Source organism: Diospyros lotus, chromosome 2 (assembly GCF_014633365.1).
Source record: "Diospyros lotus cultivar Yz01 chromosome 2, ASM1463336v1, whole genome shotgun sequence".
NCBI classification, from domain to species: domain Eukaryota; kingdom Viridiplantae; phylum Streptophyta; class Magnoliopsida; order Ericales; family Ebenaceae; genus Diospyros; species Diospyros lotus.
Window position 1 is genome coordinate 13,680,693 of NC_068339.1, and position 13,447 is coordinate 13,694,139.

Genomic DNA, 13,447 nt, shown 5'->3' on the forward strand with positions numbered 1-13,447 from the left:
TCACCCTCCGTCTCGCTTATTTTCTCACTGAATTTGATGTTAAAATCGCCTAACCTATGAATTCATCTACTTTACGTTGTTACTTTAGTTTTTCTGTTCTATGGTCCCTGGCAATGAAAAGTTTTCAATTTTATACTCTCTATTGACCAGAATTCATGAATTCTCTTTACATGAAGATGTATGTATTCATACACACACACACGTTTGCATTTTATACAAAACTGTTATGTTGGATTTTATATGTTTTGCACGCTCTATCAAGGAGTTGGCCATTGATCTAGACATAAAAATTGACATATCTCATGAGCCTTGAAGAATTTAACTCAAAGCCAGTTATTTGGAATGTGAATTTGTCAGTAAGTTATTGTCTATAGTGTGCAAGTTATGTAAATCTCACTTCTTTTTTGTTTTTTATTTTTTTTACTCAAATCATTAATAAATTTTGTATTAATTATTTTTTATTTTACTTCAGACGTGATGGACTTGCTTGTATCCTTCTTACAACATATCTCGATAGTCCTTTCAATTATATGAAACAAAGATTGTGTTTTTGTTTGACATTATAGAAATTGGCATTTTGGTTCTTCTAAAGTTAGTTTTAGTTTGAGCAAATGATATATACTAGCTCTAACTTGGATTTCGGAACAAATTAACTTAGTTTCAATTGAGCAAATGTTATTATGAGTTCGTAAAATGAGATTCGGTATAGGACAAATTAACCTCACGTTCCGTAGAATCCAATGATCAAGAGAACATTTTCTCCAATATTTAAGTTTTAATAGAGATAGAATTGTTTCTAGAACATTTTATGAACATCAAGAAGTGGAAAAAAAAAAAAAAAACAACTTAGAAGTGGCTAAAAATATTTGGATGATTGAACCTAAATTGTATCTATGTGTGTGAATTACAACATTATGCAACTGAGTCATTATAGATCAAATTGTTGCCTCGTTTCTTATGGATGGTATAAGAAATTTGTACTCCCGTAGTTTCAATATGAATGGATAGAGTCTCTAAAAATGCAAATCATTAGGCAGCTTTCTGATCTTATAGAATCAACAGGTAAATTATCTTGTAAAGCTCTTAAACGTAGCATTCAATATGTATATGTATACTTGAATCGGAACGAAAAAATTGATTCACAATTTATCTAACAATCCTTTACGGAGAAAGCTATAAAAGCTTCATTTCTTCTGTCCACCCCTTATTCGTCCAAGGCTCAGAATGGTGATGCCAGAGATGGTGTATGAATGACAGAAAAGGCTGTGAATATGAGAGAGTTTTACTTGCTCTCTCATGTTCTATTCTATATTTATATCTATATATATCTATGTGTGTGTGTGATATATATATATGTATCATTTTTAAAATCAAAACATGGAGGGATTTGAAAATACGTTATCAAATTCAAATTCCAACAACTTATCTCATTACTTTGCCCATTAAGGAACTTATTCCATAGTAACCGCAAAGTCTTACAATCTCCCACTTGGGTACATGAGATAATGTTCAACCCATATCCTTATACAGGACGTCAAGGGATGCAACCTCGATAACAATGATAAGTGTACCATTTCAAACAATCACCAATCCTAACATAGAACTTCGTTGCATAAAAAAAAAAAATAAATAAACAAGGGCAGTGTCATCTATGCCTTTGATAATCCATAACACATTAATCAAATGCTTCCAATCCCTTCAGAGTAACTATGAACAACACCTGATCATCATTTGAAGTTTTTACATTCATGACCATTGCACAGTTAGGACTATGAGATGCAAAACTTACATGATATGGTATAAATTATCTTTTCTAGAATTCAAATTAGTCCATCTCTTGATTTAACCTCTTGCCCAATCATGGCTCCCCTAACTGCTTATTTGTTAGCCAATTGAGTGACATGTCAAAGTAGTGTAATTGAACCCAAACTTCATGAAATGATTCTTCTAAGTCAGAAGACATACCTAAATAGGGCCCCACGCAGTGATAGAGAGGGGGCAATCTTGTCACTTCCCTATAGTGATCATATATACAAGCGCCTGTTGTATAATGTGCATGCTATGATAGAGCTCCTACTAATTAAGAAGATCACACTTGAAACACTGTATAGATGTCGGTCCAGTCACCACATAAGCACCAGTCTGAGTCACTCAACTCATAAGTGCTCACATCCAGCTATTATCAGGCTTAGTATGGAATTTTAGATAAATCTATATTCGATTTCTCCAAATAAGCCTCAACTTAGAAATACTAAGGCGACAATAACGACTTTGAATACCCCTCATGTATCAAGGCACTTATACTGACCACACAAGTCCAAGAATAAGCAACTATTTTTATGTTTTCCATATCAACAACATAATTAATAATGTCATATCATATGAAAGCGAAAAGAAGATAACAAATATCCATCAGTACATAAATAATATGAATGTCGTAAATAGTGATCAAAACGTGGAGTTCAAATTCTACGTAATGCCTCACATAGGGTTCAAACACATTCCTACTAAGTGGCTTTGTCAATGGGTTAGCTAACATTTCAACGTTAGGAATATAATTCAAAACCATTTCCTTGTCCTTGACTAATTCTCTAATGTAGTGATATCTCCTTCTTATGCGCTTTCCTTTTATCATGAAATTTAGGGTCGTGTGTGAATTGCATCGTAACCAAGTTCTCAATATGAATTTTGACAGTTTCACCAACCTGAATTGTTACCCCAAGCTCTCATAGGAAAGCACTAAGCCATGATGCTTCTCTTTTAGTTTATAAGCTAGCCACATACTCTGCTTCCATGGTCAACTGAACAATACAATCTTGTTTCTTGCTTCACCATGAAATAGAAACTCCACCAAGAGTGAAAACATATGTTAACGTGGAGACATTATCATTTATATCCCCGCCAAAATCAATATCAGTGTAACCATGCACACACTTTCATATCTCCACCTTAGAAGATAAGGACATAATCACAAATACTACATAGATACCTCATGATTCTCTTGACAACTTTCTAGTGTTTTTCGCTTAGATTGGCTTTTGTATCTACGTATTAGTCCAACAACGAAACAAATATTAGGACGAGTACATTTCATTAGGTACTTGAGACTCCCAATAACACTGGCATACGATTTCTTCTCGATTTGTTTCTTTTCTTCCTCTATTTTAGGGTATTGACTAAGACTCAAGGTACAACTCTTGTCAATTAGAGTATCAACAAGTTTTTAGTTGTCCACATAAAATTGTTCAAGGACTTATGTAGATAAGTCTCTTAAGATAGACTCAAGAGTCTCCTTAAGTGATCCCTCGAGATCTTAGCTCCGAGAATATAACTCATTTCCCCTAAGTTCTTCATCTCAAAGATAGAGAATAGCCATTCCTTAATGACAGTGATCATTTCCAAGTTGTTTCCAGCCAATAGGATGTCATCTACATATAAAAATAAAATCAAGAATCCATCTTTTGTTTATTGGACATACACATAATGGTCTTCCTCCATCATAGTCAAACCAATGGAGGTAACGGCTTCATGAAATCATAGATACCATTGTCTAGACGACTGCTTGAGACCATATATGGATAGTTTGAGACAACACATTTTACCCTCTTGCCTTTCAATAACAAAACCGACGAGTTGATCCATGTATATCTTTTTGTCTAGTTCTCCATTGAGAAATGTTGTCTTAGCATTCATTTGCTGTAGCTCAAGGTCTAAATGAGTAGTGATTATTAGAAATACGAGAATAGAGTCGAATCTCACCACAAGAGAAAATGTCTCTAAGAAATCTACACCCTTTTTTTAGGTGTAGCCCTTTGCGACCAAACGGGCCTTATACTTGTCGATCGATTCATTAGCGACGTTTGACTTTCAACTCTGACTTGTTAACAATCACCTTTCTATTTGGTGGAAGATTGACAAGTTTCCATACCATGCTCTTAGCCATTGAGTCCATCTCCTCCCTTGTAGCGATCAACCATTGATCTCGATTTTGGGAGGTTAAGACTTTAGAAAGTCAGTTTTATGTCATCTGACATGGCACACATAAGCGCCCTTCCCGCAACATCATTGAAATGGCAACGAGAGATAAAGCCACATTGGCTACGTTAGATATTAATTGAGTCTCAAAAGTAGTGTCTACGGGTGCATTCCCACTAACTGTAGGAATGCTCCCACTAACATAAAGGCACTTCCTCCCATAACTCATACAATTAGGAGTCCTCGTCAACCTCACCAATTTTTGGGAGAACTCATCCTCAAGGAACTCTATATCTCGAGATTCTACTTCAATCAAACCGCTATCAGGATGTTCACTATACATGACGTATATCCTTTTGAGCCTGCAGGTATAAGAAATTTATACCCCCGTAGTTTCAATATAAACGGATAAAGTCTATAAAAATGCAAATCATTAGGCAGCTTTCTTATGTTTATAGAATCAGCTAGTAAATTATCTAGTTAGATATGAAAAGATCATCCTTTTTGTCTTCCAACTAGAATAATGATTTTGATTCATGCTTTATATTTACTTCAGTTTGTATGGTTATATCAACATAATCCGTACCAATTTAGATTCCCCCTTGATTTTCTTTTCTGTTTCTGTTGCTAAGTATAAGCCTACATATAGCACTTATTTTTTCCATGGTAAAAACTTTGATTTTCTTTTTTTTTCCTAGGTAAAAATTTGGTTTCCAATATTGCTAGATAATATGTGCAGTTTACAGGGATTGCTATATGTAGAACATAATTACTAAACTGATTTGGGTATGTAAATCAGACGGCTTGACGGCTCTCTACATGTGTATGCATGCTTCTTGGAAGTACACTTCTGGAAGGCGAATTGTCTTGTATTAGTTGAATGAATCATTCTCAATAATGTCAAGTAGTCCTGTCCTGTTGGAAAGGTCTAGGAGAAAAGCTGAATCTGCATTGACGGTTTAATGATAGCCAAGTTGGATTATATCTGTTATTCTCAAAACCATGAACCATGGAAGATCATCCTTCTTTCTTGAACTACACTGAATCTGATTCGATTGTTGCTTTTTTGGCATTGATGATTGTTATTCCAAATGCATACTTCTCTAGTAGTCATCATTGCTTCTGCTTCTAGAGCACATGAAGCTATTCCTTAATATGAAGGCGTTCCTCCAGTCCAACTTTTAATTGAAAAGTTAGTTTGTCTTTTGATCAACAATTTTTCCCCGGCGCCATTTCTCTGCTATTGCATTGTTTGTTTTTAGTTTCATTTCCTTTCCTTCAGTGCACAGTTTTGTTGCTTTTTGTTTGATATAGCAGTTCTCTTTTTCCCTTATTGAGGTTGCAAATCTCTCAATTGAACAATTGGATTTGGAGGCGGATCTATAAAATGGAATGAAGATCAAGATAAATATGATGGAAACATAGGAGTTGGTTTGAAATGAGCTAATGGTTTTGTACTTGATTTTGCATGTATTTTGAGGGTTTTGTTCAGATGATTGTTGATGGATTGCAATGACATTTTATTAACTTTAGTTAACTCTATTCCTTTATGATTGTCTTGTTAATTAATTAGGTGATAAATTGGCTTAGTTATATCATTTCTTATGGCACATGTGATTGTTATTGTTAATAGTATACATGATTGACATTTAGAGTTTGAAAACTATGATGTTTATCTAGCCAAAAAGAAAAAAGTTCGAAACCTGTGGCATATTAATTAGGTTTTTCCTTGACCCTGCCTTCTGTTTTGGCTATTTATGCGCTAGAATAATAATGATCTTAATATGCTACAAGATGTGTGGACAATATTTCTAGATAACTCCCTTTGATCGGCATATGTTGTACTTGAAGTGACACTTCTGTTGTATTTGGTTTTGATGGATTTAAGCACGTGTGGGTTTTATCTTCTAATCCATGGAAGCATGCATCATCATCGGAGGTGCATTGAAGAATTAAGCATAAAGTTTGAAGTTGACATATTTTAGCAGGATGGTGTGTTAGAGCTCCAACTCTAGCTAATCCATTCGTCTACACTTTGTTATGCGATAGATTATATATGTTACGAGTTGCAAGAAGTTAACAACCCTTTTTCTTTATTAATTTCAACTATTTGGAGTCGCTGCAAATGGGTCTTTTCTGTTCATTCTAGTCTATTGCGGGCGCCATAATTTTGGTGAGAGCTTTGTCTCGCCGTTGATGATCACTACTCGAATGCTTAATTCCAACATTAGGCAACAATTATTTACACAGTATGCACTTTCTTATCGCTTCTAATTATCAGGTACATGAATTCTAACTCGGCCGTCATTTGATCCAGCAAGTTTTAGCTGACTACTGTTGGCAACCTTATCCATACTGATGAGCGGCTTGCACAAGGACAATAGTCATGAATATTTCTGTTTTGTTGTTCTCTGAATTCGGAGAATGGAGTATATATATATATTAATCTTAATGCACATCCCTTAATTATTTGAGGTACTGTCTTGTTTAATCTGTTTTTGCTGAGAAATAATGTTTAGATATGGGGTTCAATAATTAATTTAATGTTCAGCATGGATTATCTTAAATTTCCTTTTGATCGCAAAGAAAATCTCTCGTTTAATCTCAAATTAGCTTCGATTTGAGAAAATTATTATATCTTTGTAAAAGCAAATATTAGATACCCCTTATGTCCCTCTGTCAAACCTGGCCTTTGCCTTATTAATTCATATACTTATATGTATTATAATTTGGAATGGCTGATGCTACTTATACTTAGCCCCTCTGGTTTGAAGGCTGCTCCTTGCTGCAAATTATGCATTCATCTGATGGGGGTGAAATATTTTGGGAAGAAGGATGAAGTACTAGCTACGTCGATGGTTAGATTATCAGATTATTATAATTGTGTCTGTTAATTACATCTTATTTAACCTAATTAACCTGATAATATTTAAGAGGTCCTCACACTAACCTCCAATGAATACACAAAACATGAAATTATCTTAATTAAAGTTTCATCAAAAATGCCATAACCATAATTAATTTTAGCAAAAATGACAACGCTAGCTAGTTACGATGTCCATTAGGATAATGACATGAAAACACTTGCCAAAGAATCCTAGCTAGCTAATTGACCGTAATATATTATTATTATTCAACTTTACATTATGAATGGTCATGATTAAGGGAGAAGGTCTAGCTAGCTATTAGTAACTGGTAGTTGGAAGATCATTGTCAAATTAAAACGGCCAACATGTAAATAATAATTAAGTAAAAAAAAATGAAGAAAGATATTGTAATTAACTGGCCTTCAAATCTAAAAGGCATCAGCCAAGTAGGTGGGTTAGAAGGAAGTGAAGCACAGCCTCAAGTATGTACTTGTATATATATATATATTAATGTTTCTGATTAAATAACATGCATATATATACGCTTTAACATAATTTAATTAAGGATCTAATTAAAGCTGCAAACTTGGCCGGTGTGTACAAGGTTTGATTCTCATTAAGGTTAAATAATAATTGTGATTTCAAGTTGTTTAATCCATTCGATGATTCATATAACGACAATTCTGAGAGAATTATTTTAACTTTAAAATGTCGCTATCGTTTGGGGGGATTTGATGGGTTCTCTGTCTCTCTCTTTATGTGATTTGTCTTTTTTGTTTTTCTTTTTTTGTTTCAAACGTCATCTCTGTGATTAAATGCGTTTATTTTTGTTGAACAAAACAAGCTAAGGAGAGAGGATGGCCAACGTAACCTGGCGCTTCACTCTAATGCACATTTACACTCAATGACGAGAGTCTACTTCAATGGTTAAGTTTTCGGGTAAGTGATATGTTACATTAACATCGAGATAGATCGTGAATTCGATCTTTATTTTATGTAATGAAGTAAAGTCTATTTATTCAAAATTACAGTACTTTAACCATATTTTTTATTTTCTTCTCTATTTCACTTCTTATTTCATTTATTTGATAATAAACTTCAATTCTATTTATTTTATCTTGTTTATAATTTTTAATAATCAAATACACAATATAATCAAATACATACATACATACACAAATCAATAATTAAATGCACAAAATAATTAGATATACACAAACATATAATCAATAATCAAATATATAAAATAATTAAATATACGTATATACAAAATTAATAATTAAATAAATAAAACAAGAAGGAAAAAATCACAAATCTAATCAAATAAATAAAGCAACATCGTCAATCGTTCAACACGTCACTACCGATGGCGCTTCTGCTGATGGTCGTCGTCACTTTTATCAATTGTTTAGCATATCTTCGTCGGATCTGTTTTCACCGTGTCTGCAATTTCTGTTGGTGGTCAATTTCACCTTCCTTGCATGCGTTGGCTCTCTTCTAGCATTGATGGCCATTGTGGTGGGAAGAGATATCGAAGCTTGACGTGCGAATTTGGGTTAGTAGGTGATGGATGGTTTTATGTTTCACCAATTTTTTGGGAAAGCATTTTGACAATGACAAGGAGCTTTGGAGGGCTGAATTTGGATTTGGATCGCTAGAAATAATTTGGCGATAAGAGATGGCAAAGCGGACAGAGATAGCCTTAATTAGGGTCATAAATATGGCAATGAATTTAAAGAATTTCTAAGAATACCTAGCAAATTAGGTGTTTTCTTTATCTGGGTTGGATATATATGCATATGGCCCATCATGAAGAGATGAAGTTGAAGGTTGATGCAGACTTAATGGAACTTGAGTTTGCTCATCCAACAGGCTTTTTGTTTGAAGTAGCAGAACGCTTCAACTAGTGGGAGTCTGCTTGTTTTGCTAGAATTGACAACCACGTGATCGATCTCATCTCACAAAATTAGTTCAATTATTATAAGAACCTAAATTAAATTTGAGTTTAATTCGTTTTGAGGTTTAGTTTCAAAATTTTAATTATTATACAACTATATTAAAAACTTTTATAAGTTAGAACATGTGATCATCAAAATATCAAGATGTATAAAAAATAAGTTGGTGAAATGAAATTATCAAAGTTAATGTTCTAACTTCTAATTGAAACCAGATGGTTGGGGGGGGGGGACCCAGCTGACCCACCCAAATGGTTAGCCGGGTGGAGCGCACATGTTGAAGAATTGACCCAAGTGCTGCCGCAATTGCCCGTTCAGTCGTGGGCGGGCGATGTTATATCTACGACCACATGTACGTTTAGCATATATTTACATGTAAGTTTAATAAATAATTTTTATAATTTAACACGATGCACATACATTTATAATAATAAATAAATTTATTATTAATATTAAATAAAATTATTATAAGTTTAAATATGTCACAATCTAATTATTTGTCTCAGTGACATTTTCAGCCATGTCTTTTGATACGATGGCAACTTATACTAATATTTCAATGCTTTTAGTATCACACCTGGCAAGCTCAATTCCCTTTTGAATGTGAATTAACCTTCTTTTTTTTTTATAGATTATGTGTTATTATTCACACACTCATCAAATCTGTCTTAATATTATCATAAGACAGATAAATCAAAGATGTGTCTGAATAATTAAAATTTTATTTTTTAAACTGCGTTCACTAACATTTACTAAAGATTACTCCTAAAAGGATACAAATTTTTTACTTCTCCATAGAATCGATCCCACACTGACTGTCTCTGGCACAACTTTACAATGGTGGTTCAATCATTTCACACCGCTTGATTGCTTTTGCTCTATATTATTATCGAATCAGATTCTAATCAAAATAAGATTAAATTGTGAACATATTTGATTGTTATAAATATGAACACTATTTTTTTTTTTCTTTTTTTAATGTTTGATTAATAAAATATATGTATATATATGAAATTTTAAAAATATTAAAAAATACACATTATAATTCAATAAAATGTGATGCATTATAATTAACTCATACAATTAATTTGCACCCTTTTATATTATCTTCGTTCTATTAAGTTATCGTTACATAAAAATAAGTAATGACTTAATTTGTTACATAAAAATAAGTGATGACTTTATTTGATTTAAGGTAATCTTATTTGCCAATAAGACACTCTTTGGAGAGAACAGCCAAAAAGAGGCGGTCACCATCCGTCAAAATTGTCCAACCATGCCAGACGCTTCAACCCACAGCCAAAAAGAGGCGGTCACCATCCGTCAAAATTGTCCAACCATGCCAGACCCTTCAATCCGCATGGGGCAAGGAAAACGACAGATGCAGAGTCCCTTTGATAAGATAAGAAGCAGAACACCAAACAGTCTTCCTACCCCCACAATTCCTTAATAACTAAGAGGATGCCCATCCATCACCACATATTCACATGCAAAAACCAGTTCCCAAATAAACAGACGCAGTGATGTAATTTAATAAAACACCAATGGGGTGTTATTCTAAGTGGCATGAGTGTTCATTTGTTGTAGAAAAAAATTCTATACGTTACGAGTCCTCCCATGTAAAAAGAGAGTTGAGTTGATCTTATTTAGTCTGATTTTTACATTTTTACAACTAAATTAATACTAGTCCTAATAATATTTATATTTTACATTTTTAAAAATTAAATTACAAATCAATAAAGATGCATTTGATAGACATAAAAAAAATAGAGTGAAATTCATTTTTTATTTAAATTCTAAAAAATTCTATCAAACAACTCTTCAATTTCATAAAATTCGAATTCCATTTTAGTTCAAAAAATTAACATTTTACTTGAAATCAAAAAATTTAAATTCTAGGGATTGAGATGAAAATTAAAATTCCATCAAATTGGATTTCCACCCTCATTATAAACGCACCCTAAGTTCTGGGCAAACGCGAAAATGAAATCTATTTATAGAAATGACAAAAGAGTAGCCATCTCAACTTATGATTCACAAGACCACTATTTCATAGTCCACAATCACATCGCACAAACACAATAAAAAAGGAATCACACAGTAGATAGATGGTTCAGATTCACAATACGAATTTGCAGGTGGGGCTACCCACCATCTTCCAATAATTATATGTGCATAGAATCAAACGACGATGATTAAGAACAAGAACGATTAATTTGATGCGAAGAGATGAACGGATATGGCGAGAATCAAACCGGCGTCGAGCTGTTGGTCCAGACGATGTCTTTGAGAGCGGGACGAAGCTGCTGGCTGCAGAACTGGTTGTACTCGAGCGTGTCGCCGCTGGACTTCTTCACCTCCACCATCAGGAACGACGGCGCCACCGCGAATATCTCCGCCTCGATTCCGAGCTTCCCCTTCCGCCCGGACTCCTGTCCCTGCAGCATCACGCTCGTCATGTCGCCGCTCTTCTTCACGCAGAATTTTCCGGTCTTCGCCGCCACCTCCTCCAGCCGAGATATCACGCTGCTCGCCGGCTGCGTCGTAGCAAATCTCATCTCCTCCTTCTCTTCCCTTTTCTTCACCTCAAATAATGGCGACAGATCGAACCCTTCCGACAAAGATATTATGTGAAACGCGTTCAGAGTCTCTGTTTCCTTCTTCTTCCCGCCGTCTTCGAGGTTTGATTCCTCTTCCTCCTCTTTGGATCTCACAGATTTCGGGATCGTCGTCTTGAACCACGACGATTCCATGATTTTTGAGATGCTGATTCGACTGCTCGGATTCGGATCCAACAGCTTGGTTACTAATCGTCGGGATTCCGGCGAGAACCACGGCGGGCACTTGAAGTCGCCCCTGTAAATCTTCCGGTACATGGCCACAATGTTATCCTCCTGAAAAGGCAGAAAACCGGCCAACAATACATACAGAATAACGCCGCAAGACCAGAGGTCCGCCTTGGCTCCGTCATAGCCCTTCTTCCCGATTACCTCTGGCGCGACGTAAGCCGGCGTCCCGCACGTCGTGTGGAGCAGCCCGTCCTGCCGCTGGTGACCGGAAAACGCGCTCAGACCAAAGTCCGTCACCTTGAGGTTACCGCCGTCGTCAAGCAGAAGGTTCTCCGGCTTCAGATCGCGGTGGTAGACGCCGCGGCTGTGGCAGAAGTCGACGGCTGAGATGAGTTGCTGGAAGTACTGCTTAGCCAAGTCTTCCCGGAGTCTTCCCTTGGCGATCTTGGAAAACAGCTCGCCGCCGCGGACAAGCTCCATGGCGAAGTAGATCTTGGACTTGCTCGCCATGACTTCGTGAAGCTCCACGATGTTCGGATGCTTCACCATCTTCATCACCGATATCTCGCGCTTCACCTGCTCAGTCATTCCGACTTTGATCACCTTCTCCTTCCCGACGACCTTCATCGCTACGCTCTTCCCGGTATGCAAGTTCCGAGCGTGGTAGACCTTTGCAAAGGTCCCATGGCCTAGCATCCGGCCTAGCTCGTACTTCCCGTGGAGCACACTCTTCTCGGCCATGCCTGTATCGATCTTGAACTCCTTTAAACTGCTAAATGAATGAAAAGCAACTTACTACTGGTTTTGGCTGAATTGGCGCCGGATTCACCCGTCTTCGACGTGTTTCCGGTGGCAAGTCCTGCCGCCGGTGGATTTCTTGGCCCTGACGGTGGATTCAGGCTTAGAAAACGAAGCTCTCCTCATCTTTCCGCATTCCCTAGAAGAACCCTCTGATTCTCTGGAAGAAGAAATCGAGCCTTTCCTTCTGCTCAGGGAAGAACCAGAGAGAACAGCAGATTTTCTCCATTTACCAGCGGCCGCAGCTTCTGTTATATAGGCGGCGTAAGAGTGTATTGACCCTTCTGCCCTTGTGAGAGGCGTCTGATCGGACGGATGTGATTATCTCACTTCTGGACGCGTGTCGTGATCAAGGATCTTGACAGATATGAATAATGAACTCTTTGGAGTTTCTGCACGATTGGCTGTAACGTGTGGGCCCCATCTAGGTCCCAGGCTTTTTCTAATATTAAAAATTCGATAGTGATTGATATTAATTTTTCTCTTTACAAATAGAGTGCGAGTTGAAAACTAATCCTTTTTTTGTTTAAATCAAAATAACGAATATTTTTTAATTATCAATTAATTATTATCAAACACAACTAATAAAAATATAAAACCAATACACAACACTATCGAATTTTTAGGAATCTGGAATTCTGAATTTAGGTTATACTAATCTTCTTATTATTTAAATCTTAATTATGTTATTCTTAATAATGTTGAGGATTAATCATGGTAAGGATTATAATCCCTAACAAATTTTGAAGGATAGATTGTGCCAAAATTAATCAAATCATGTCAAAATATATTATAAAAAAATTTGAATTCTTACGTTTAGAAAAAAAAAATAATTAAAAGTAACCCTACATTCATTCTAGGGTATTTTTTAGAATACTATTTTTAAAGTGTTCATGAATTTAAGTAGACTCTAAAAATGAATTCAACCAAAAAAAAAAAAACTAAATTATAGGTTGAGTAATTAATACAATTTTATTTTTTTAGTCTGAATATGATTTTGGTATAAAATTGTACATATAATAATAATTAATTTTTTATTATTTGATAAAAATTTTCATATATT

General features: G+C 35.4%; 1 protein-coding gene across 1 annotated transcript; it reads right to left on the minus strand.

The window, feature by feature from the left end:
- Positions 1-10,879: 10,879 nt before the first annotated feature.
- Positions 10,880-12,619, minus strand: LOC127795162 (CBL-interacting serine/threonine-protein kinase 6-like). Its single transcript, XM_052326658.1, has one exon. It carries the CDS (start codon positions 12,325-12,327, stop codon positions 11,047-11,049), a length of 1,281 nt encoding a protein of 426 aa, XP_052182618.1. The 5' UTR covers positions 12,328-12,619; the 3' UTR covers positions 10,880-11,046.
- Between the last annotated feature and the right edge of the window lie 828 nt (positions 12,620-13,447).